This window comes from Trichosurus vulpecula, chromosome 1 (genome assembly GCF_011100635.1).
Source record: "Trichosurus vulpecula isolate mTriVul1 chromosome 1, mTriVul1.pri, whole genome shotgun sequence".
Classification (NCBI taxonomy): domain Eukaryota; kingdom Metazoa; phylum Chordata; class Mammalia; order Diprotodontia; family Phalangeridae; genus Trichosurus; species Trichosurus vulpecula.
Genome location: NC_050573.1, coordinates 84,299,413 through 84,323,813, shown reverse-complemented (window position 1 = coordinate 84,323,813; position 24,401 = coordinate 84,299,413). Strand labels below are relative to the sequence as shown.

At 41.7% G+C, this 24,401-nt stretch overlaps 1 protein-coding gene across 1 annotated transcript in view; it reads left to right on the top strand.

The window, feature by feature from the left end:
* LOC118834680 (gasdermin-D-like) overlaps positions 1-24,401 on the top strand; it is a 30,401-nt gene extending 6,000 nt beyond the window's left edge. Inside the window, exons 3-10 of the mRNA XM_036742123.1 lie at positions 277-445; positions 1,407-1,509; positions 13,959-14,039; positions 15,355-15,465; positions 17,068-17,207; positions 21,359-21,503; positions 23,575-23,654; positions 24,007-24,401. Of these exons, the coding sequence (XP_036598018.1) occupies positions 277-445; positions 1,407-1,509; positions 13,959-14,039; positions 15,355-15,465; positions 17,068-17,207; positions 21,359-21,503; positions 23,575-23,654; positions 24,007-24,255 (1,078 nt within the window). The 3' untranslated portion in view covers positions 24,256-24,401. The remainder of the gene's footprint in view (positions 1-276; positions 446-1,406; positions 1,510-13,958; positions 14,040-15,354; positions 15,466-17,067; positions 17,208-21,358; positions 21,504-23,574; positions 23,655-24,006) is intronic.

The window sequence follows — 24,401 nt, the reverse complement described above, 5'->3', positions numbered from 1 at the left end:
CTGCCTTAATGATATCCTTCCTAAAATGTGTTTGACTTTATAGGAGACAGGGGTCCTTCTGGCTCCAGTCATGCTTTAGGCCCTTCAAACATGTATACAAACCATCCTCTGAGTCTAAACGCCCACTTAGCACCATATTAACTTCCCCAACACAGCATGATGAAATCCAAATATGCTGTACCCTGGAGATGGCTGTGAGTAAGGGCGTGAGTGAGAGAGATGGGAGAGGGAATCCCAAATCCCTTGCCTATTATATTCCTTCTTCCTCTTCTACAGGAAACTGAAGAAACCAGAGCCCTCTATCTTTCAGCAGCTTCGGAAACAGGGAGAGAACCTGTATGTTGTGACAGAAGCTGTGAAGACTCAGAAAGAGACCATTGTGAAGAGGTCCAGAAATAGGGAAGGCTTTGGGAAGATCACCATTCCTGTAGCCTCATGTGTCCAGGTCAGAGCTCATATTTTGGATGGATGGGGGTGGGGAGCGGGGAAGGTCCAAGTGCCCTAGCATCCATTGACTTTCTAACCTTAGCTCCATATCCCCAAAGACTTCCAGCAGCCATGCAGAGACCTGGACTAGGCTTGAAGACTCTGCAGGTCCGTGTCCCTTTCTTGTGTCTTATTTGGGGCATATCTATAAAAAAAATCCCGGTGTGGGTAACTGGTGCTCAGCCAGTTCTCAGCCACTCTCAGGGGTGTGGATAATCATCAAATAGCAGATAATCCAAGAGTACTTCCATTGGGCAAGTCAGGAAGCTGCTGAATTCCCTTCCTCAGGACTCCAAGAAGCTCCTTTAAATTTGATGAGATTTCCCAGGACTGTCTGATAAGGAAGCCGACAGACACACAGAGACACACAGAGATACACGGAGACACAAAGAGATACACAGAGACAGACAGACACACACACACACACACACACTCACACACACTCTGATTAGAGGGGAGCCAGCCTGGGGTTGAAAGTGTGGGGGGAATGTGGGGAAAGGGCTTAGGGGACACCTGAAAATACTTGAGAGTGGATTGTTGTCCTCAGTCACATCTGCATATGACAAGGTCCAACCCATGTTGTAGCTCAAAGCCTCTGTGCCTCCCTACTATTTCTTCTCATTCCCTCTCTCCCCATTGCAGAGAACTGGGGGCTAACTTTTACTCAGACTCCAGACTTCTGATCCTCCCTCTCCTCCATTCCCTAATCTTGGGATTCCTGCTGTAAGCCCAACTATCTCTGAGCACTGGATTTGGAGTCAAAGGACCTGAGTCCAGATTCCAGCTGTGTGACCTTGGGCAAGTCCCTTCATCTCTCTGAGAAGGGATTTCCTGAGAAGGAGAGGGCTGGATGAGCTGACCTCTGCGGACCCTTCCAGTTCTAGATCTGTGATTCTTTTCCTCTTTCCTTCTCTCCTCAGGGTGAGGGTAAGGGTCACTTTAACACAGTGAAGACAGTGACCGTCCCTGAGGGCAGTATACTTGCTTTCCAAGTTGCCAAGATGATTATCCGGGACCACTGGAGTAAGTTGGATGAGAAAGATCAGAGTGGGGAGAATGGAGAGGTTGGGGAAAATTCCCCATAAACCACCCTCCTACCAAGGGCTGAGGGAGGTGGGGAAGGGGAGAGGGCATTACTATAGTACATGTCTTGATGTTTGGGAACTCAGTTGCCCAGCTGGCTAGGCAGATGACATATGCAGAGACCATGTCCCTCTCTACCCCAAACATATACTTTTTTCTCCATAGAGAAGTTCACCTTTATTTTTTAAAAATTGTATCTTATTTTTCCCCCAATTACACATCAAGACAATATTGAATATTCATTTTTACAAGATTTTGAGTTCTAAATTTTTCTCCCACCCTCCCTCCCCTCCCCTCTTCCTGAAATGGTAGTCAATTTATATAGGTTATACATGTACTATCATGTAAAACATATTTCCATAATAGTTGCAGTTGTGAAAGAAGAAACAGATCAAATGGAAAAAAGCCACACAAAATAATTAGGTGAAAAAAGTATGCTTCAATCTGCTTTCAGGGTCCATCAGTTGTTTTGTTTTTTTTTTTATCTGGTTGTGGATAGCATTTTTCTTTGTGAGTCCTTTGTAATTGTCTTGGAAACAAGATATTGTAACATATTGGCTTTTAATCCTCTCTGCTATCTGCTTCCATTTTATGGGAGAGTTCATCCCATTCACATTCACAGTTATAATTACTGTGTATTTCCCTCCATCTTTTCCTCCTGTTTGTCCTCTCTACTTTGACCCTTTCCTCCTTCACAGTATTTTGCTTCTGTCCACCACCTCCCCCGCCTTTTTCTCTCTTCTATAAGTCTTACCACCACCTTTACTTAATCTCCTTCCCTCCTACTTTCATGTCAGGTAAGATAGATTTCTATATTCAGCTGATAGTGTTCCCTCTGTGAGCCAGTACCGATGAGAGTAACCCCTATATCTTTCCCTCCACTATAATAAGTTTTCCCCATCTCTTCATGTGAAATAATTTACTCAGTTCTACCTCTCCCTTCTTCTGTACCCAGTGTACTCCTCTTTCTCATCACTTAGTTATTTTTTATGTCATTTCCTCAAATTCATCTTATACCTATATCCTCTGTCTATGTGTTCTATTAATGGTACAATTTTTAAGAATTACAAGTATCATCTTTTCATATAGGGATGTAAATAGTTCACTTCTATTGAATCCCTTAGGTTTTCTTTTCCCTTTTTAACTTTTTAGGTTTCTCTTGCAACTTGATATTGGACATCAAGTTTTTGGTTTAATTCTAGTCTTCTTCTTCTTTTTATAGCATTTTTCTTTTTATTTTTAGTTTACAACACTCGGTTCTACATAATTTTGAGTTCCAGATTTTCTTCCCTCCCTCCCCGCCTCCCTCCCCAAGATGGCATGGAATCCCATATAGCTTCCACGTATAACTTCGCATTGAATTAATTTACACACTAGTCAAGTTATGGAGAAGAACTGTGATCAATGAAATGAATCATGAGAAAGAAGAAACAGGACCGAAAAAAAAACAACCCAAAAACAAAAACAAAAGAGAGAAAAAGAAAAAAAAGGGGGGGGGGTGGAAAGGCTAGCATGAAGTGTGCCTCGATCTGCATTCATACTTCATAGTTTTTTCTCTGGATGTAGATAGCATTCTCCATCGTGAGTCCTTTGGTGTTGTCTTTGTACCTTGTGTTGCTGAGAAGAGTGAAGTCTGTCAGGGTTGGTCCTCACAGATTCCATATATCTGTGGTTGTGTATAATGTTCTCCTGGCTCTGCTCTGCTCGCTCAGCATTACGTCATGTAGGTTTTTCCAGGTTGTTATGGAGTCCATATCATCTCCATTTCTTATAGCACAATAGTATTCCATTACCTTCATATACCACAGCTTGTTCAACCATTCCCCAATTGATGGGCATCCCTTTGATTTCCAATTCTTAGCTACCACAAAAAGAGCTGCTATAAATATTTTTGTACATATGGGTCCTTTTCCCGCTTGTGTGATTTCTTTGGGATACAACCCTAGAAGTGGTATTGCTGGGTCAAAGGGTATGAACATTTTTATAGCCCTTTGGGCATAGTTCCAAATTGCTCTCCAAAATCGCTGGATCAGTTCACAACTCCACCAGCAATGTAACAATGTTCCAATTTTCCTACATCCTCTCCAGCATTTATCATTTTCCCATTTTGTTATTTTAGCCAATCTGACAGGAGACATGTGGTACCTAAGAGTTGTTTTGATTTGTATTTCTCTAATCAGTAGTGATTTAGAGCATTTTTCCATATGCCTATAGATATCTTTAATTTCTTCCTCTGAAAACTGCCTGTTCATATCCTTTGATCATTTCTCAATTGGGGAATGACTTGTATTCCTATATATTTGGCTCAGTTCCCTGTATATTTTAGAAATGAGGCCTTTATCAGAGACACTAGTTGCAAAGATTTTCTCTCAATTTTCTTGAAATCCTTCTATTTCGTTGAATGATCATTTTTTTCCCTTGAAGGAAATACTGCATTTCTTCAGGTAGGTGATTCTTGGTTGTAGTCCTAGCTCTTTTGCCTTTTGGAATATCATGTTCCATGACCTCTGATCCTTTATTGTTGTAGCTGCTAAGCCTGTGTAATCCTGATTGTGGCTCCCTGATATTTGAATTGTTTCTTAGTATTTTTTCCTTGACCTGATAGTTCTCTAATTTGACTATAATGTTACTTGGAGTTTGTATTTTGGGATCTCTTTCCTGAGGTGATTGCTGGATTCTTTCAATGCCTATTTTGCCCTCTGGTTCCAGGATATCAGGGCAGTTTTCCTTGATAATTTCTTGAAAAATTTCCAGATCCTCCTTTTGATTATAGTTTTCAGGTAGTCCAATGATTCTGATATTGTCTCTCCCGGATCATTTTTTCCAGGTTAGTTGTTTTTCCAATGAGGTATTTTACATTTTCTTCCATTTTTTCATCCTTTTGAATTTGTTTGATTGCTTCTTGATGTCTCATAGTGTCATTAACTTCCACTTGCCCAATTCTAACTTTTAAGGACTTTGTCTCCTCAGTTAGCTTTTGTACCTCCTTTTCTGTTTGGGCAGTTGTACTTTTTAAGGTGTTCTTTTCTTCAGTGGATTTTTGTATCTCCTTTTCCATTTGGCCAATTCCACTTTTTAACCAGTTGTTTTCAAAGCTATTAACTCTTTTTTCCTAACTCTCTTTCATTATTCTCATTTCTTTTCCCCATTTTTCTTCTACCTGTCTCATATGAATTTTAAGTTCCTTTTTGAGGTCTTTCATGAGTTCTCTCTGGGCTTGAGACAACTTCTTGTTTTTGTTTGGGGTTTTGCCCCATAGGTGTTTTGACATTGTCATCCTCTTCTGAGTTTTCATCTTGATCTTCCCTGTCACCATAATAAATTTTTAGAGTCAAATTTTTTTGTTGTTGTTTTTTGCTCATCTTTTTTTGGCCATTTTCCTTTCTTTTAAATTTGAGCTCTGCTCCCAGGGTGGAAGAAGCACAGTCACAGGCTTCTTGTGCTAGGGGCTGTAGGTCCTGGCTATTAACCTGGTACTGCACCGATATTGTGCTGAAGCCCATGGGGGACCTTCATGTTTGGTGCTGTGCTGAAGGGTTAGGGTGTGGGGTGGCTGGCGCTGCTGGAGGCTGTAGGGGTCTGTAGTTTCTGTTTTCTATAATTGGTATGGAGTTTATGGTAATCCAGAAAATAGAAACCACAATGCTTATAGTCCCAGGGTCTCCCATCTCCTTGGTAAGGTTGTTCCTTCCACGGATGGTTGTCACAACATCTTAGCACATGGTCTCCAAGACTTGTCCTGCACAAAAATGCATCCCCTCTGTGACCAGCCAAGGAGTGAGTCTCTCTGCACTGAGCTAGACTGGCCCTTAGGCAACAGTCCTAGGCCTCTACTGGAAGCCTTTCTAGCTTATTCTAGGGCTTAGCACAGGGTCTGATGCATAGTAGGCCTTTGGTAAATGCTTATTGATTAACTGATCAATCGATAGTCACACTAGTACGACCAAACCTCTGTTCTACAGGCATCACTTCCAGATCTCCATTTCCCAATGAGGCATCTCTGAGGATAACTTCAGGAGATAATATATGAGGAAAAAAATTCTAAATAAAACTGTGAAATCCAAATTATTTACATATTTGTAAAGGCAGAAATGTGTACAAAATCTTCACAGTAATTTATTTCCTGCAACCAATCCCCCCAGTCTCTTTCTTGTTCTTATACTCATATTTAGTTTTCAGCATTGATTTTCACAAAAGTTTGAATTACAAATTTTTCCCCGTTTCTACCCTCCCCCCACTCCAAGATGGCGTATATTCTGGTTGCCCCATTCCCCAGTCAGCCCTCCCATCTGTCACCCCACTCCCCTCCCATCCCCCTTTCCCTTCTTCTCTTGTAGGGCAAGATAAATTTCTATGCCCCATTGCCTGTGTATCTTATTTCCTAGTTGCATCAAAAAACTTTTTTTTGTTGTTGCTGTTTTTGAACTTCTGTTTTTAAAACTTTGAGTTCCAAATTCTCTCCCCTCTTCGCTCCCCACCCACCCTCCCTAAGAAGGCAAGCAATTCAACATAGGCTACATGCGTATCGTTATGTATAACCCTTCCACAATACTCATGTTGTGAAAGATTAACTATATTTTGCTCCTTCCTAACCTATCCCCCTTTACTGAATTTTCTCCCTTGACCCTGTGCCTTTTTGAAAATGTTTGTTTTTTTATTGCCTCCTCCCCCTGTCTGCCCTCCCTTCTATCGTCCCCCTTCTTTTTATCTTCTTCCTCCTTCTTTCCTGTGGGGTAATACCCAATTGAGTATGTATGGTATTCCTTCCTTGGGTCAAATCTGATGAGAGCAAGATTTACTCATTCCCCCTCACCTGCTCCCTCTTCCCTTCCTACAGAACCACTTTTTCTTGCCACTTTTATGTGAAATAATTTACCCCATTCTATCTCTCCCTTTCTCCCTTTCTCAATATATTCCTCTCTTATCCCTTAAATTGATTTTATTTTTTTAGATATCATCCCTTCATATTCAACTCACCCTGTGCCCTTTGTGTGTGTGTGTGTGTGTATATATATATATACACACATATATATGTATATATACCTACATATATACACACATAGATGCACACATATGTGTGTATATATATATATGTTTACATATACATATGCATATTCCTTTCAGCTACTATGATGTTGAGGTCTCATGAATCATACACATCATCTTTCTATGTAGGATTTAAACAAAACAGTTCAACTTTAGTAAGTCCCTTATGATTTCTCTTTCTTGTTTACCTTTTCATGCTTCTATTAATTGTTGTGTTTGAAAGTCAAATTTTCTATTCAGCTCTGGTCTTTTCACTGAGAAAGCTTGAAAGTCCTCTATTTTATTGAAAGTCAATATTTTGCCTTGGAGCATGATACTCAGTTTTGCTGGGTAGGTGATTCTTGACTTTAATCCTAGCTCCATTGACCTCTGGAATATCATATTCCAAGCCCTTCGGTCCCTTAATGTGGAAGCTGCCAGATCCTGTGTTATCCTGATTGTTTTTCCACAATATTCAAATTGTTTCTTTCTGGCTGCTTGCAGTATTTTCTCCTTGACCTGGGAGCTCTGGAATTTGGCGACAATGTTCCTTGGAGTTTTCTTTTTGGGATCTATTTGAGGAGGCGATCTATGGATTCTTTCAATTTCTATTTTACCCTCTGGCTCTAGAATATCAGGGCAATTCTCCTTGATAATGTCTTGAAAGATGATATCTAGGCTCTTTTTTTGATCATGGCTTTCAGGTAGTCCAATAATTTTTAAATTATCTCTCCTGGATCTATTTTCCAGGTCAGTGGTTTTTCCAATGAGATATTTCACATTGTCTTCCATTTTTTCATTCCTTTGGTTCTGTTTTATAATATCTTGATTTCTCATAAAGTCACTAGCTTCTACTTGCTCCAATCTCATTTTTAAGGTAGTATTTTCTTCAGTGGTCTTTTGGACCTCCTTTTCCATTTGGCTAATTCTGCCTTTCAAGGCATTCTTCTCCTCATTGGCTTTTTGGAGCTCTTTTGCCATTTGAGTTAGTCTATTTTTTAAAGTGTTGTTTTCTTCAATATTTTTTTCAGTATTTTTTGGGTCTCCTTTAGCAAGTCATTGACTTGTTTTTCATGGTTTTCTTGCATCATTCTCATTTCTCATCCCAATTTTTCCTCTACTTCTCTAACTTGCTTTTCCAACTCCTTTTTGAGCTCTTCCATGGCCTGAGACCAGTTCATGTTTTTCTTGGAGGCTTTTGGTGTAGGCTCTTGCACTTTGTTGACTTCTTTAGGCTGTATGTTTTGGTCTTCTTTTTCACCAAAGAAGGATTCCAAGTCTGAGACTGAATCTGGGTGTGTTTTCGCTGCCTGGCCATGTTCCCAGCCAACTTACTTGACCCTTGAGTTTTTCATTGGGGTATGACTGCTTGTAGAGCAAAGAGTACTTTGTTCCAAGCTTGAGGGGATGCGCCGTTGATTTCAGAGCTATTTCTATACAGCCAGCTCTGCCACCCCAGCACTCCTCCTTCCTCAAGAACCACCAACCTGGACCTGACGCAAATCTTCAGCAGGCTCTGCACTCCTGCTCTGATCTGCCACTTAATTCCTCCCACCATGTGGGCCTGGGGCCAGAAGTAACTGCAACTGTAGTTCTGTAGCTGCACCTCCCCCGCTGCCCCTGGGGCAGTGGCCGAACCTCGAACTCTGTCCCCCGCAGCTTTCCCCACTAACCTTCTCTGTTGTCCTTGGTGTTTGTGGGTTGAGAAGTCTGGTAACTGCCACAGCTCACTGATTCAGCGTGCTAGGGCCTGTCCTGCCCGGCTCCTGGTCTGGTTGGTCCTGCTGCCTCCCATGCTGAGCTCTGCTCCCCTCCGCTCCATGCGTGATAGACCTCATCCATTGACCATCCAGGCTGTCCTGGGCTGGATCCCTGCTTCCCTCTGCTATTTTGTGGGTTCTGCAGTTCTAGAATTTGTTCCGAGACATTTTTATAGGTTTTTGGAGGGACGTGGTGGGGAGCTCATGCAAGTCCCTGCTTTCCAGCCGCCATCTTGGCTCCACCCCTACTCATAAGCTTTTGATGATGTCAGTTTTCATAGACTCATATTTAATCAATCAATAGACATGTATGAAGCACCTACTATGTGCCAGGTATTGCATTAAGTGCTGAGGATACAAAAAGAGGCAAAAGACAATTCCTGTACCGGAGGAGCTTACAATCTTTTTTTTTATAACTGGCCATTTAAGTATTATAGAATTATTATAATTAACAAAATAGATATTTGGACTCTTGAGACTTTATCAATTCCAAGGAATAAAGTATTATCTCTTTGAATATGTCAACTGAAAGATGCTTTTTTGAGGATTAATTTATTTTTAGTTTTCAACATTCATTTCCACAAGATTTTGAGTTACAAATTTTCTCCCCATCTCTACCCTTCCCACACCCCAAGATGACATGTATTCTGATTGTCCCTTTCCTCAGTCTGTCCTCCTTTCTATCACCATACTCCCCTTACCCCCTTATCCTCTTCCCCCTTACTTCCTTGTAGGGCCAGATAGATTTCTATACCCCATTGCCTATATATCTTATTTCCAAGTTGCATGTAAAAACAATTTTTAACATTTGGTTTTAGAACTTTGAGTTCCAAATTTTCTCTGTTTTCCCCTCCCCACCCACCCTCCTTGAGAAGGCAAGCAATTCAATACAGGCTATACATGTATCATAGTGTAAAACACTTCCATAATAGTCATGTTGTGAAGAACTAACTATATTTCCCTCCATCTTATCCCATCCCTCATTTATTCAGTTTTCTCCTTTGACCCTGTTCCTTTTCAAAAGTTTTTGCTTTTGACTACCTCCTCCCCCAAACTGCTCTCCTTTCTATCATCCCCCTCCTCTTATTCCCTTCCCCATACTTTCCTGTAGAGTAAGATACCCATTTGATTGTGTGTGTTATTCCCTCCTTAAGTCAAATCTGATTAGAGTAAGGTTCACTCATTCCCTTTCACCTACTCCCTCTTCCCTTCCATTATAACTGCTTTTGCTTGCCTCTTTTATGTGAGATAATTTACCCCATTCCATCTCTCTCTTTCTCCTTCTCCCAGTCTATTCCTCTCTCACTCCTTAATTTTTTTTTAGATATCATCCCTTCATATTCAACTCACCTTGTGGCCTCTGTCTATATACATACATACATACATATATATATATACACATACATATACATATATATATATGTGTATATATATATATACACATATATATATATGTATATATGTATATATATATATATATATATATATATATATATATATATATATATATATATATATATATATATTCCTTTCAACTGCCCTAATACTGAGAAAGGTCTCATGAGTTACAAACATCATCTTTCCATGTAGGAATGTAAACAGTTCAACTTCAATAAGTCCCTTAGGATTTCTCTTTCTTGTTTACCTTTTCATGCTTCTCTTGATTCTTGTACTTGGAAGTCAAATTTTCTATTCAGCTCTGGTCTTTTCATCAAGAATGCTTGAAAGTCCTCTATTTCATTGAAAGTCTATTTTTTTGCCCTGAAGTATCATACTCAGTTTTGCTGGGTAGATGATTCTTGGTTTTAATCCTACCTCCTTTGACCTCTGGAATTTTACATTCCAAGCTCTTTGATCCCTTAATGTAGAAGCTGCTAGATCTTGTGTTATCCTGACTGTGTTTCTACAATACTTGAATTGTTTCTTTCTGGCTGCTTGCAATATTTTCTCCTTGACCTGGGAACTCTGGAATCTGGCTACAGTATTTCTAGGAGTTATCCTTTTGTGATCTAAGGAGCTTACATCCTAATGAGGAATAAAACATGCAAACAAATATATAGAAAGCAAGCTATATAAAGGATAAATGGGAAATAATTAATGGAGTATTCTGATGTGTTAAATGTGTTCTAACCCCTTCAGGTATGGGTTAGGCCAGATAGTCATTGCGTTTCCTTCCAGCTCTCAAATTTCGTGTCTGTGATTTTGCTCTCTTTGCTCTGCATCATTTGGAGTTTAAATCTAGCCTAAGGTTCAAGTTGTGACCTTATAAGTAAGCACTAACAAGTGACCTTAGGCAGGTCACTTAACCTCTGTCAACCTAAGTTTCCTCAGCTGTAAAATGGTGATAATAGCACCTACTTCACAGGGATCTTGTGAAGATTCAAGGAGATAATATTTGTGAAGTGCTTAGCACAGTGACAGGAACAGAGTAGGAGCATAATAAATTCTTATGCCCTCCCCCACCTTTGTTTCCTTCCCCTCCTTCCATATTTGTTTGTATTCTTCATAGTTGAAATTTTTCAATTGCTCAAAAATATTCCATGACATTGACAGGCTGCAATCTATCCCATCACTTCACAATCTCCCTTGAGGCAATGGGTAGAAATTAGGTAGGAGTAGATAATATATATGTTATAAGAGATGTGAAATCTTCCTATCTTTCTCCCACTGACTCAGGAAGTGGTGAGCTACTCATCACTCAAGGTATTCAAGCAAAAGCTAAATGACCACTGGTCAGGGAGACCATAGATTCCTGCTCAGGCACAATTTTGACTAGATGCTCCCTGAAATCCCTTTGAAGTGTGACATTTTTCTTTAATTCAGTTCTTGGACATGTGTATTGTTTTCATTTTTTATGAAACAGCTCTATTTTTGTACAGACTAGCCTTTTCATTCCCATCTCAATTATAACCTTCCTCCATCTAAATTTTACTCTGATGTGTTGTCATTGTGTTGTAGTGTCCCTGGGTTCTCATTGGAGGTTCTGATAGATCATTCTGATTTAGAGAAGTTTTGAGTATGGGCCCCAAGTGTGTCTGTCACTTAAGAACCAGTCTGATTAAATTGGGAGGCTCCTCGTCACCAGCAGATTGGCCACCTAGGTTGTGTCCATGATGGTAGAGGGAGCCCACCCAATGAAATCATGGGTCCTTAAAGCACTGAGGTAATATCGGCCTTAAGATAAAACCCTCAGCCCTGGTTTCCTTATTGGTAAAATGAGGGGGTTGGACTAGTTGATCTCTAAATGTCTCTTTCAACACTAATGATCCTGGCAGTGAAATCCCTAGGTCAAAGGGTATGACTGGTTTTGCAGCTTTTATGGAATAGAGCCAGACAGCTTTCTAAAAAGGCTACACTGATGTGCCTTAGCACAGCCAGGGGAACTGACAGACTCAAGCTCAGAAAACCACCATGGTGCTTCAGTATTGCCCCAGGCAAACAGGCAGCCTCCAGTTGCCAGGCCTCCCCTTCCTTCTGCACAGCTCTGGGCAAGAAGGTAGATACCTCTTCTGTGGGTGCCTAAGCAAACAGGCTTCTGGAGGCTGCCTGTTTCCCCAGGGCTATGCTGAAATATGGCAGGCCCATGCTGGCTGGGGGTGGTAGAAGAGGGAGAAGAAGAATGGGGTAAATTATCTCACATGATGAGGTGAGTAAAACAGTGGAGGAGAAGATAGGAGGGTGGGTGATGGACATCCCTTGAACCTTACTCTCATCTTTATTGGATCAAAGAGGGAAAAATATACACAATCAGTTAAATATAGAAATCTCTCTTACCTGATGGGGAAGTAGGAGGAGATTAAGATTAAGTAAAGGGGTGGGGGCAAGGAAGGGAACTGACATAAGGGAGGGAAGGTCAGGGGAGGTAGTAAATAGAAGCAAAACTCTGGTGAGGAAGGAAAGGATGAGAGAGAAGACAAACTGGAGGAAGAATAGGATGGAGGGAAATACACAGGTTAATAATCATAACTGTGAATGTGAATGGGATGAACTCTCCCATAAAACAGAAGCAGAGAGCACAGTACATCCAAAATCAGAGTCCTACAATATGTTACTTACAAGAAACACACTTGAAGCAGAGAGACACACACAGAGTAAAGGTAAAGGGCTGGATCAGAATCTACCTGATCTTAGACAAAGTAAAAGCAAAAATAGACCTAATTAAAAGACGAAAGGAAGGAAACTACATTTTGCTAAAAGGTACTATAGATAATGAAGCAATCAAATTAGAAGAGCCTGTCAAATCTATGGGGAGGGGAAGAATTCATAACTAAATAAGAGATAGCAGGCATTACAAAATGTAGAATAGATAATTTTGGTCATAGTAAATTCAAAAGCTTTTGTACAAACCAACCAATGCCACCAAGATTAAAAGGAGAGCAGAAAGCTGGGAAACAATCTTTAGAGCAAGTATCTCTGATAAAGGCCTCATTTCTCAAATATATAGAGAACTGAGTGAAATTTATGAGAATACAAGCCATCCCCTAATTGATAAATGGTCAAAGGATATGAACAAGCACTTTTCAGATGAAGAAATCAAAGGTATCTATAGGCACATGAAGAAGTGCTCTAAATCACTTTTGATTAGAGAAATGCAAGTTAAAACAACTCTGAAATACCACATCACAACAAACAAATTGGCTAAATATGACAAAAAAGGAAAATGATAAGTGTTGGAGAGGATGTGGGAAAATTGGAGCACTAATGCATTGTTGGCGGAGTTGTGAACTGATCTAATCGCTCTGGAAAGCAATTTGGAACTATGCCAAAGAGCAACCAAATTTTGCATTCCCGTTGGTCCAGCAATACCACTACTAAGTCTGTATCCAAAAGACATCATAAAAAAGGGGAAAGGACCTACACGTGCAAGCATATTTATAGCAGCCCTTTTTGTGTTGGCAAAATATTAGAAATTGAGGAGATACCCATCAGTTAGGAAACGGCTGAACAAGCTGTGGAATATGAATGTAATGGAATACTATTGTGCAATAAGAAATGATGAACAAGCAAATTTCAGAAAAACTTGGAAGCACATGTACAAACTGATGCAACGTGAAATGAGCAGAACCAGGAAAACATTGTACACAGTATCAGCAACGCTGTGTGATGATCAACTATGAATGACTCAACTCTTCTCAGCAACACAAGGTTCCAAACACAAGTACAAAGGACTCATGAAGGAAAATGCTATCTACATCCAAATAAAGAACTGATGGACTCTGAATGAATATCAAATTATATTTTTTTCACTTTCTTCTTTCTCATGGTTTTATTTCGTTTTCATCTGTTTCTTTTTGCACAACTGTGATGAGTATGGAAATACATTCTACATGATAGCACATGTATAAACTATATCAAACTGCCTACAATTTTCAGAAGAGGGGAGGGGAGGGTGGAAGGGAGAAAAAAAATTGGAACTCAAAATCCTGTGAAAATGAATGCTAAAAAATTTGATTAATATGTAATTGGGGGAAGTATAAATTACTATTCAAATTTTTTAAAAGCCTACATTGATTTATAGCCCCTCTAATAATGGAACCCTATACTTTTTCCCCCATAGTTCCAATTGCATTGACTTTTATCATTTTTAATCATTTTTTTATCTAGGTGTTCTTCTACTTCCAGATGGGAACCAGAAATCCTTCCCACCCTATTCACAAACAGCATTGGAAATCTGCTCTTCATCAGGTTTGTGGCTTTTTTTCCTATTTTCCCACCTTTCCCAGTTGAAACACAGAGATAAAGGCAGCCTGAAGTATTCAGAGGCAGAATCCATGGGCAGGCCAGGGTCCATAGGCCAGGGAGGGTCTAAGAAGGAATGACAGGACCAAGGCCATATTGCTTATGGCCTTCTCACAGCAGCACCAGTGAGGGGCATCCTGGCCTTTTCCTAGGGACTGTGCTTATGTGAGGGGTGGAGGCAGAGCACCAGCAGGCCGGGGGGTACCCTGGCATGAGTAAGCCACCTCAGGTTGTAAGGGAACTTGCCTCAGTGGGGACCCAGGTTCTGTGAATGGCAATGTTTCTCTCCCCCTACATGTCAAACAAGGTAATGTTTGTAAAATACTTAGCATAGTACCCAGCACATAGTAAATGACTCATAAATGCCTGTTCCAATTCCCTTCTCTTCCTCTGAGAGTGGAGGAAAGGCAAAACTCCAAATTGCCCAGGGGGCTTCCCCAGGCTCCAGGGAGTGAAACTTCCTGTGTGTTCAGGTGTCTATGATCCAAGAGTTGGGAGTTCTAAGGACCTGAAATGGGCAGAGCCTGTATGAGACTGGACTGGGCAGCCCCTCTGTGCACGGGCACATGCCTGCCCTTATTCTTTGTACCTGCATGAGACCCTCGTGCCTGTGACACAGGGCAGGGGTTTACACTCAAGAAGACTGGCCTGAAAGTGCTAGGGAAGGCTCTGTGATAGTAGCTAACATTCTATAGTGTTTACTATATGCCAGATACTGTGCTAAGTAAGTGCATTGAAATTATTATCACATTTGATCCTCACAACAAGCCTGGGAGGTAGGTGCTATTATTACCTCCATTTGACATGAGGAAACTGAGGCAAACAGAGGTTAAGTGACTTGCCCAGGGTCATACAACTAGTAGATAGCTGAGGCAATATTTCAACTCAGGTTTGCTGACTCCAGGCCTGGTGCTCTATCTACTGCTCTGCTTAGCTCTATGAGAGGGAAGATGAGAGATGATGGAGAAGGGGGTCAGGGTTTCCCAGCCTTCCATAACACCTCACACCCCAGCCAAAGAGGGAACACATCCAGAGGAGGAGGGTGAGCAGGACAGATGAAGGGGCTGGAGACCATGCCAATGAAGGATAGGCTGAAGGAAGCGGAGATGGTTAGCCTAGAGAAGAGAAGACTTGAGAGCCGTCTTCAAGTAATTTAGGTCTGTTATAAGCAATATGGATTAACCTAGTTTTGTTTGGCCCAGACTGGGGAGGAAGGCAGAAAAAAGCAAACCACTTACAAAACAATCTTCTTTCCCATTAGGTTTGATAGTAATTAGAAAAAAAGGCATACTTAAGCACTCTGATGACGAGTCTTCAGATGAAGATATTTCACCTCCTTCCTGCAAATATTTTCAAGGGGATGCCACACCAGGTAAGAAATGTGTGTAAGAATTTTCATAAAAAGATTTCATCCAGGAAATATAGGATTTGAAAAGGACCAGGATCTATTGTGTACTGAGAGCTGTTATTTGTCCTTTGTCCTTGAAGAGGACCATGACATCAGGGAGGTGATGGCATGACATGCAAGTGAATTGGATTTAAGAGAGGCAGGGCTGTGCAAAGTCACCAGACTCACCATCTCCTCTGGAGCCATCTGGGTCCAGTGTCAAGATATAGATCAGGATGACTGGCTCGGGATATAGTGGGAGACCTTGACTTTTTTAAATTAAGGTCTTTCTCAGTTATAGTTTGACTGAAGCAATGCCCATTCAATGATTAAGGCTAGGTAAGAAATGAGGCAAAGAATGGCCTCTTTTACCTGGTCAAAAAAAAATTCAATCTGGGAGGGAAGACCCTCATGATTTCTGGCCAAAAGAGAAACAACTGCTATTAATACTCATTCTGAGCCCTCAGAGAACAAACAGTGACCCCATAGAGCTTGGGCTGGGACCTATTGTTGGCCAATAAATGAAAGCTAGAGTGATTTGGGTTTAAGGCATGGTGCTTAAAAAAGAAATATAGCCTGTAAACCCCAAAATATTTTGCGAGATTTCTGGAATCCAAATTTATATTCCTTTGAAGAGAGCACTTGCAGGAAAGGGTATAATTCCCTATGGTAACAGAGGTAGAAGAGGGAGGGAGAGGAAGGAGGCAGAGATGGGGGGAGGGAGGGAGGGAAGGAAAGAAGCAAGGAAGGAAGGAGACCTGAGAGCAACCACAGATGGTCAGCGGGGGTGGCACCTCACTAAGGATGGATCCCTGGAAGATGTTTGGGAGGATAGGGATAACAGGTGTATGGGGTAAGGAAGTGTAAGTCAGAAGTCAGATTCCCCATTGGTATGAATATTCACATCAGGGAACTAGATGGCACAGGGGGTAGAGCACTGGACCTGAAGTCAGAAGACCTAAGTTCGGTCTGACCTAAGGCACTTACAAGCTGTGTGACCCTGGACAGGTCACTTAACTGCAGCATGCCTCAGTTTCCCATCTATAAAATAGAGATCATAATAGCACCTTCCTCCCAGGGCTGTGAGGATCAAATGAGATAATACTTGTTAAGCACTTCCAAAGTACTGTATAAATGCAGCTGTTATGATTAATCAGTGAAATGTGGCTCCAGGTGTACTGAAGTATCAAAGAAACCATTGATGCCTTTACCCAAACCATTGATAAGGATGCTAAACACAATGCCCTTTTTCTGGGAAGTGCTGGGTGACTGTTCCTTTTTCTATAGGAAGGAAGGAACAGAACATCACTTAACTTACCTATGGTTGAGTTTGGGAATAGGGCATCTGACTAGCTACCGTTCCTTATTGTGAGGGAGTGAGGCCCCAGACCCCTCCCTGGGTCCCCATAAACTGGTAAAATTCTTGAGGCCAGGGAATACGGACATCCACATGGATTGAAGAGGGTACAAAGCAGGGACCCACTCCAGCATCCTGCTGATGTTAAAGGCTTCCCAGGCAGGGACCCAGGGATGAAGGGTCTGAGATCTGGGATTTGATCCCAGCCTTAGCTGTCTTGTTTTTTCTAGGCTTTGAGCAACTACAGGCTGAGGTGGAGAAAGAACAACACCCACTAACTAAGCAGGACAGGAAGTTACAGCAGTTTCTGCTTCAGGCTCTCCTGGTGATCCTCCAGAGTGAGCAGGACCTGCTGGACTTAGAAGACACGGTGAGACAGTCTGGAAGTCAGGGCAACAGAAAATCACAGGATGGGGGTTGGGGGCCCAGGGAAGGGGAGGACAGAAGGGAAGAGTGGGAGAGGGACAACACTGGATTGTGAGTTAGAGCACCTGGCTTCATATCAGACTGTACTTTTTAACCACTTGTGCCACCTGGGGGAGGTCAGCACAGCTCTTTGGGCCTCAGTTTCCTCATCTGTAACATAAGGGGACTGGACCAGATGAATGCCAAGGATCCTTCCAATTCTAGATCCTATGATCCTGCAACTTGAGGGACTCCCTGAGAAGCAAAGAAGTCAGAGGAGGGAGGATGGTCTAGGGGTTGTAGCTGAGAAGGACGACTGAGGTGCAGAGACCAGGGAGCAAGGGCTTTAGTAGCCGGTGATTGCTGGGCTGTTTCAGAGAGCTGGGCAGTGAACTGAACCAGGATCCAATTAATGAAATAAGTCAAGACTTGTAATTATGTGGGGGGAAAAGAACTGATTAATGTCTGAGCAGAGCAACTTGTGCCCACAGAAACTCCCTGGAACCTATTCACCAAGTAGGGCTTTTAAAAAACATACTAATGATTATTTTTATTCTTAACATTTTCATTTGATTATTAAAATGTACAGGGCAGCTAGGTGGTACAGTAGATAGTGACAAGCCTAGAGTCAGGAAGACTCATCTTCCTGAATTCAAATCTGGTCTCAGATTCTTACCGGCTGTATGACCCTGGGCAGGTCTCTTAACTCTGTTTGCCTCAATTTCCTCATCTGTAAAATGAGCTGGAGAAGAAAATGGCAAACCATCCAATATCTTTGCCAAGAAAATCCCAAATGAGGTCACAGGGTCAAATAGGACTGAAGTGACTGAACAACAATTAAAATGTACAGTTGACAGGAATAATAAAATAAAAATGTTTACATATACATTTTCAGGAATACAGTCCTTGCCATTTGTGAAAAATATAAATTAAAAACCACAAACCTCCTCTAAAACCTAGTCAGTATGGAAGTTGAAGAAAGGGAAGAGACAAAGGGAAGAAAACAAACCAGTCCCATTTTATTCTTCCCAAACCTGTAGGCTCTAACATATCACATGAAACATGGTTTTCAGAACAGCTTGTAAAGTCCCAAAACTAAGAATTTTCTTCACTGGTTTAAAGTAATTCCACTAAAGACTGTATTGGTGAACCACAAATACACCAAGTGAATTTCTATTAAGCTGCTTTGGGAGGTAGTCAGCCTTAACCTTATAGAACTTCTGTCTTCTGAGAGGTTTCCAGTTCTACTCCTATGATATCCTCAATTTATTTCCCTAAGAGTCCTCTTGGTCACAAGGCAAAAGGACATTGTCAGAGCTGATCAGCTCTCTGAATTCTGGGGACACTCCTCTCATACCTTTATATCTTCAGTTTCCTTGTTTAATTTATCCCTTATCAAAGGGTCTTGAATCACAGAATTTCAAAGTTGGAAGTGGCCTCAGAGGTGATAGGGTCCAAATTATTCATTTTATTAAATAACATTGCAACTTTATAAGTTTCTTTCTTTTTAAAATTTATTTTTTCAGTTAATAAGCATTCATTTCTTTCTCCATCTCATCTCCTCATACCTACAAAAGAGAAAAAAACAGAAAGAAGGAAGAAAGGAGGAAAGGACAGGAAAGAGGAAAGAAGGGAGAGAGGAAAAGAGAGAAAGAAAGGAAGGAAGGAAGGAACTACAAAATCCTGTATTGCACAAGTATAGTGAAACAAAAGAGATTTCTACATCGGTCATATCCAAAAATGCATTTCTTGTTCTGCACATTAGACAATAACTTACTGTCATGAGCTAGGCAATGTTCTTCTTTATCAGTCTTCTGGGATCATTGTTAAGCATTTAGCTGATAGAGTTCTTCAGTCTTTCAAAAATATTAGTTTTTATATTATTGATGTTATATAAATTGTTCTTCTGGTTCTGCTCATTTCATTCTGTATCAGTTTATACAAGTCTTCCCATCTTTCTTTAACATCATCTTTTCCCTCATTTCCTGCAGCACAAGAGAATTCCCTTACATTTATATACTTAACTACCATATTCTTCAGCCATTCCCTAATCGATTTCACTAAGAGAGTTACCTTAACAAAGAAATAAAAAAGTCTCTTCTGCCTGGTGTAAAGGGAAAGATCCTAGATTGGGAAAGCTGGGCTTGTCCCAGCCCTGGCTCCAAGGGGCTGTGAGACTCCCCAGGTAAGACCTTTCACTTCAATGATCCTCAGTTTCCTCACCGAGGACATGGAGATGCTGATAGCACCTACTTCACAGGGAGGTTTTGAGGCTCAAATCTAACCATTTTATGAAGCTGTCTGCAGACCTTAGAGCCCTGTATATGTCAGCTATTTTTGGTCCTGGGATATTAACAATAGAAGGACCTTTTGGAAGGTGACTTCAGCCTTCCAATGCAAACCAGCTCATCAACGTAGAGTCTTAGAACCCTGCATGAGACACTGAGAGGGTAGGTGATTTCCCCAGGGTCACACGGATGGTATTATTAACCTTGACATGTACCTAGGTTGTCCTGCTGAGGCTGGCTGTCCAGCTACAATACCCTGCAGCCTCTCACTACTGGTGGTGGTGGTATTATCAATTATCATCATTACTATTATTATTTCTTTGTAGTAATAATAATAATGAAAGGGTTGATAATACCTGAACTACTAACCTCACAGGACTATTGCCAGTAAAATAGTTGGCAAACCCTGGGAAATATTGTTCCTGTGCTCTCCTTTGTACAAAAGCCAGCTTTAGCTGTAGATACTTGGGACAAGTTAGATTTCATTCTAATGTGATATCCCCTCTGAGTGATCCTTGAAAAGGAGTATTTCCCATCTGACTATTCCTGAGTTTAGTTATGGAAACAGATACTGCATAATTGGAGAACTGTAACTATATCTGAGTTTAAACAAAGCCAAGAATGTTTTTATCCTGTCATATTTGGTATGTCACATGTCCCTGCTTTTTTCCTTCTATAGCAAATTTCTGTGATCAGAGCAAGTAGTCAGAAAAAGATATGAGCTCTTTTGTGTTATCTTACTGGGCAATCTAATATTATTTTTTATCTAGAACTAGAACATGTGCAGAAATTTATGCAAAGTGCTTAAGACTCACCTTAAGATGTTCTCTTTGTTTAAAAGGATTCTAAGAGCAGCAGTATTTTTTCCTGTGATCAGTCTCCTATTGTTACCAACGTGAGATTCTATTACAACACCTTTTTGACTAAAAACGTTAGTGATATCTAGGAATTCTGCAATAACTAGGAATGTTTTTTGCTATAATACTTTGGGAATTTATGTTACTTAAGGACAATTTACACCAACTTAGTTTTAATGAATCTCAATTTTAAAAGTTTGTTTTTTGCTTTAAGGTGAAAAAGTAAGCTATCATTTTAAAGGTTTTCAAAAGGCTCCTCTGAGGTCCCACAAATCTTGCCTTGGTCCTGGAACTACTTGAGAGGTGACCTCTCTCTCTCTCTCTCTCTCTCTCTCTCTCTCTCTCTCACACACACACACACACACACACACACACACACTTTTTGGTATAAGTCAGAAGACCAGGACTCCTTCATTCAGTCACCCTTATGGTAACCTGGTCCCCAAATTTCATAGTTTTTCAGACAGAGCCAGAGCAATGCTCTAGAGTTTTTCAGTCTTTGGATGCCTTCCTCTCTAGTACAAAAGGAAGGAAAAGAAATCCCCAAGGCTTCCTCCCCCTGGTTTCTGCACTGTCCCATCTTTAGGCCCTTCCCCTCCTTTGCTCTCTTCAGTCTCCCACCAACCAGCATTGCCTGTCACCATGCATATTCCTTAGGGACAATCTCTTTACTGTCCCCAGGGACCCTAAGAAGGAAAGGGAAGAGGAAGGGAAAATATCCCCACACTGGCTATATATGAATCCATGAGCCTCTTCCTCCCACTCTTCACTTACTGAGTGAGGAGGTAGAACCAAACCCCTCCAAGGTTTGCCCTGGAGTTCAAGATCTCTCCCATATGTACTGATCCCAGGTTTCCCCAGGAAACATTGTCACTAGGGGCAGGGCAAGCCTGGCTACTAACACAAGGGCTAGTTTGGGCAGGCAGATGTTACTCTCACCATTCAGCTTTCTCCTTATTTTTCCTCTACAGCTAGAACAGAGTTTGTACACTGGGGTACCCACACAGAAGGTGGAGGGCATGAAAGGCAACATCCTAAGAAAATTGCAAGACCAGAGTGGACAACTTGTGGAGGAAACAGCAAGGCCATTCCTCTATCTCCTTGGAGCTCTGAATGGTAAGAGGGATTACAGGACCAGAGAATGGGGGAGGGGGGCAGAAATAGATCCTGAGACACTACCACTCAGAAAACAACACCCTTTCACCTCCTAGATAAGAGGTGCTTGGGATTCTAGAATAAGCTTTTCTTTAAACAAGCACAAAAAACCCTCAAATCTTCTGTGTATTTTTATTCTCATGTTATCCCCATAAAGTAGAAAGCAGACAGGTAATAACCTTCCTCTTTCATTGATGGAAAATAAAATACCCCCAAAGGGTATTTGGCCCAAAGCCAAATACCTACAGGCTGCATTGGCAGAGCCCATTCCTGTGATCCCTAGCCAGCCATCTCTCCTTCATGTGGCGCTGACTCCCCTAGGAAAGCCCATCATCAGTGAGAAGAAAGTTGCTCCCTCCTATTAAATCCTTCCTTCCTGTACTCCCCAGGGACAGGAAACACTAGGACCCTGTTCTGATTGGGGATGGGCCACAGTATTACCCAGCTCTTCCTCATTGACCCTACTTGTTTCCTCATTCGCTCCTGTGGATTTAATTAACACCTCTATGAAGATAACTGTCAGATCTATATATCTAGTTCTAGTCTCTCCCCTGAGCTCCCATCCCCCATCACCAGCTTCATATTGGACATCTTGAACTGGATATCCCATAGATATTGCAAACTCAGTACGTCAAAATCTGAACTCTTCTTTCATCCTAAAACCCACCCCCTCTTCCTAATTTCCCTGTTCCTGTCAAGGACACCACTACCTTTCCACTTATCTAGCTTTGCAACCTTGAGTCTTCCCTCTCCTTCTTCCCTCATATTAAATCACTGAGTAAGTCTAGTAGATTCTACCTCCCCACCATATTGCATCTGTCTCCTTCTTACAGCATCTCACATCCACTCCTTTCTCTGACCACTGAGTCATTATCTTAGTTCAAGTCTTCATCACCTCTCACCTGAACCACCTGAAGAGCACTCTAATTTCTGTTCCTGCCTCTGATGTCTCACCTTTCCATTCCGTCCTACACGCAACTTTCACAGTGTTCTTTCTAAAGCATAGGTCTGACCATGCTAGTCCCTACTCTGTAAATTCCATTAGCTCAATATAACTTCTAAGATCATACATAAAGTCCTCTGTTTGACATTCAGAACTCGTCACAGCCTGGCTGCACCTTACCCTTCAAGCCTTGTTACACATTACTCCCCTTTACACACTACAATCCAGCCAAACTGCCCTTCTTACTGTTTTCATACACATCACTCTATCTCTCCTACCTCTGTTTTCATCTTTGGAAGTCACCCCCTCCACACCTTCACTTCTTAGAATCCTTATTGTCCCCTAAGACCAAATTCAAGGACCACCTTCTATAGGAAGCCTTTCTTGATCCTCACAGTCGGTAGAGCCTTCCCCAAAACATCACCATGTATCCCCATCCCAGTCCTTTCTATTCCTTAGAACTTGTGCATACTTACAGATGTGCATGTTGTCTTCCTACCCTCCACCAACCTCATTAGGATGTGAATTCCTTTAGGGCAGGTATGTTTTTGGTTTTTGATTCATATCCCTAGCACCTAGCAGAATTCCTGGCACAGCTGTCGATTAAAACATGCTTATTAACTGATACTCTGTGTTGCACCCTACCACTGTCTCTTTAATGCCTGGTATGGGCTATTCTGGAGGATGTCACACAGAAGTCACACAACTACACTAACTGGGTCCACTACAGATTTATATTATATTTATAATTTATATTATATTTATATTATTTAATCTCAAATGGGAGGCAGCTAGGTGGCTAAGTGGATGGTGGGCTGGAGTCAAGAAGACCTGAGTTCAAATCCAGTTCCACTCCCACCTCAACACAGGACCCTCTCTAATTCCCCACAACTATTTGTCTCTCTGCAAATGACCTTGTATTTACCTTCTATGTCCATTGTATTTAGACTTACCTATATATGTGCTCTCAAGTAGATTATATTGTGTGAGGAACATATTCCCCTTCTGTCCTTCTATTTCCAGCACCTAGCAGAATCTAGCCCTTGGTAAGGTAAGAAAGACTTGACTGATTGATTGATTTATCCCCAGCCCTGAGTGACGTCCAACATCAGCTCCTGATCCAGTTGCTAGAGAAAAAGGAAGAGATCCTGTCCCAGGAGATAGATCTGGTAGGAAAAGTTGCTTCCTTCCCAGAAGTAAGCTGGACAGCCCCAACTTCCCAGAAGCCTTGGAATGGGCAGTCTAGAGGATGAATAAGAAATGGGGGAGAGGGAGCGATCTAGAAGGGGATAGCTTCAGTTCTGTGGATCACCTGCCCCTCCCTCTGCCCTGCTGCCCAGAACTCAGTGGGATGACTTCTGACCTCATAGGGTTTCTTGCATGTCATGCAGCTGCCTCAAGGGTACAGTCTAGAAGTTCTCTCAGGACCCTGGTTTCTCAGGGGCTTTCTCAGAACAACTAGAAAGTATCCCATGCTCTTCCCCAGAGGCCCTGGATTCAGTCTGATCCTATTTCCTATAGGTGAAGGAAATTCTGAAGGACAACTTCAATCAGACCAAGGAGAGGCCTTTCTCCCTTCCTTCAGAGCTGCTGTCCTTTGTCCAGGGCCAGGATGAGAACTTGACTCTCACACATGACCTGTTGGAAGAGTGTGGACTGTGGCTCTCAGGAGATGAACTCCAAATTACCTGGAACCCCAGTGCTCTGCAGTCACTTTGTGCACTATATGGGAGTCTGGTGATGCTGCAGTCTCTCACTAAAGCCTGCTGACCTAGCCTTCTCTTTCTCCCCCCATTTGGTACCTCCTCCCCCTATGTCAGCCCCAGGCCCAGTGGAGTAGGGGACAGCCCTATTTAACATCACAGGATCACAACACTTGTGGGTTGGGCCTTCCCCTGCTGCTGCACCCAAAAGGA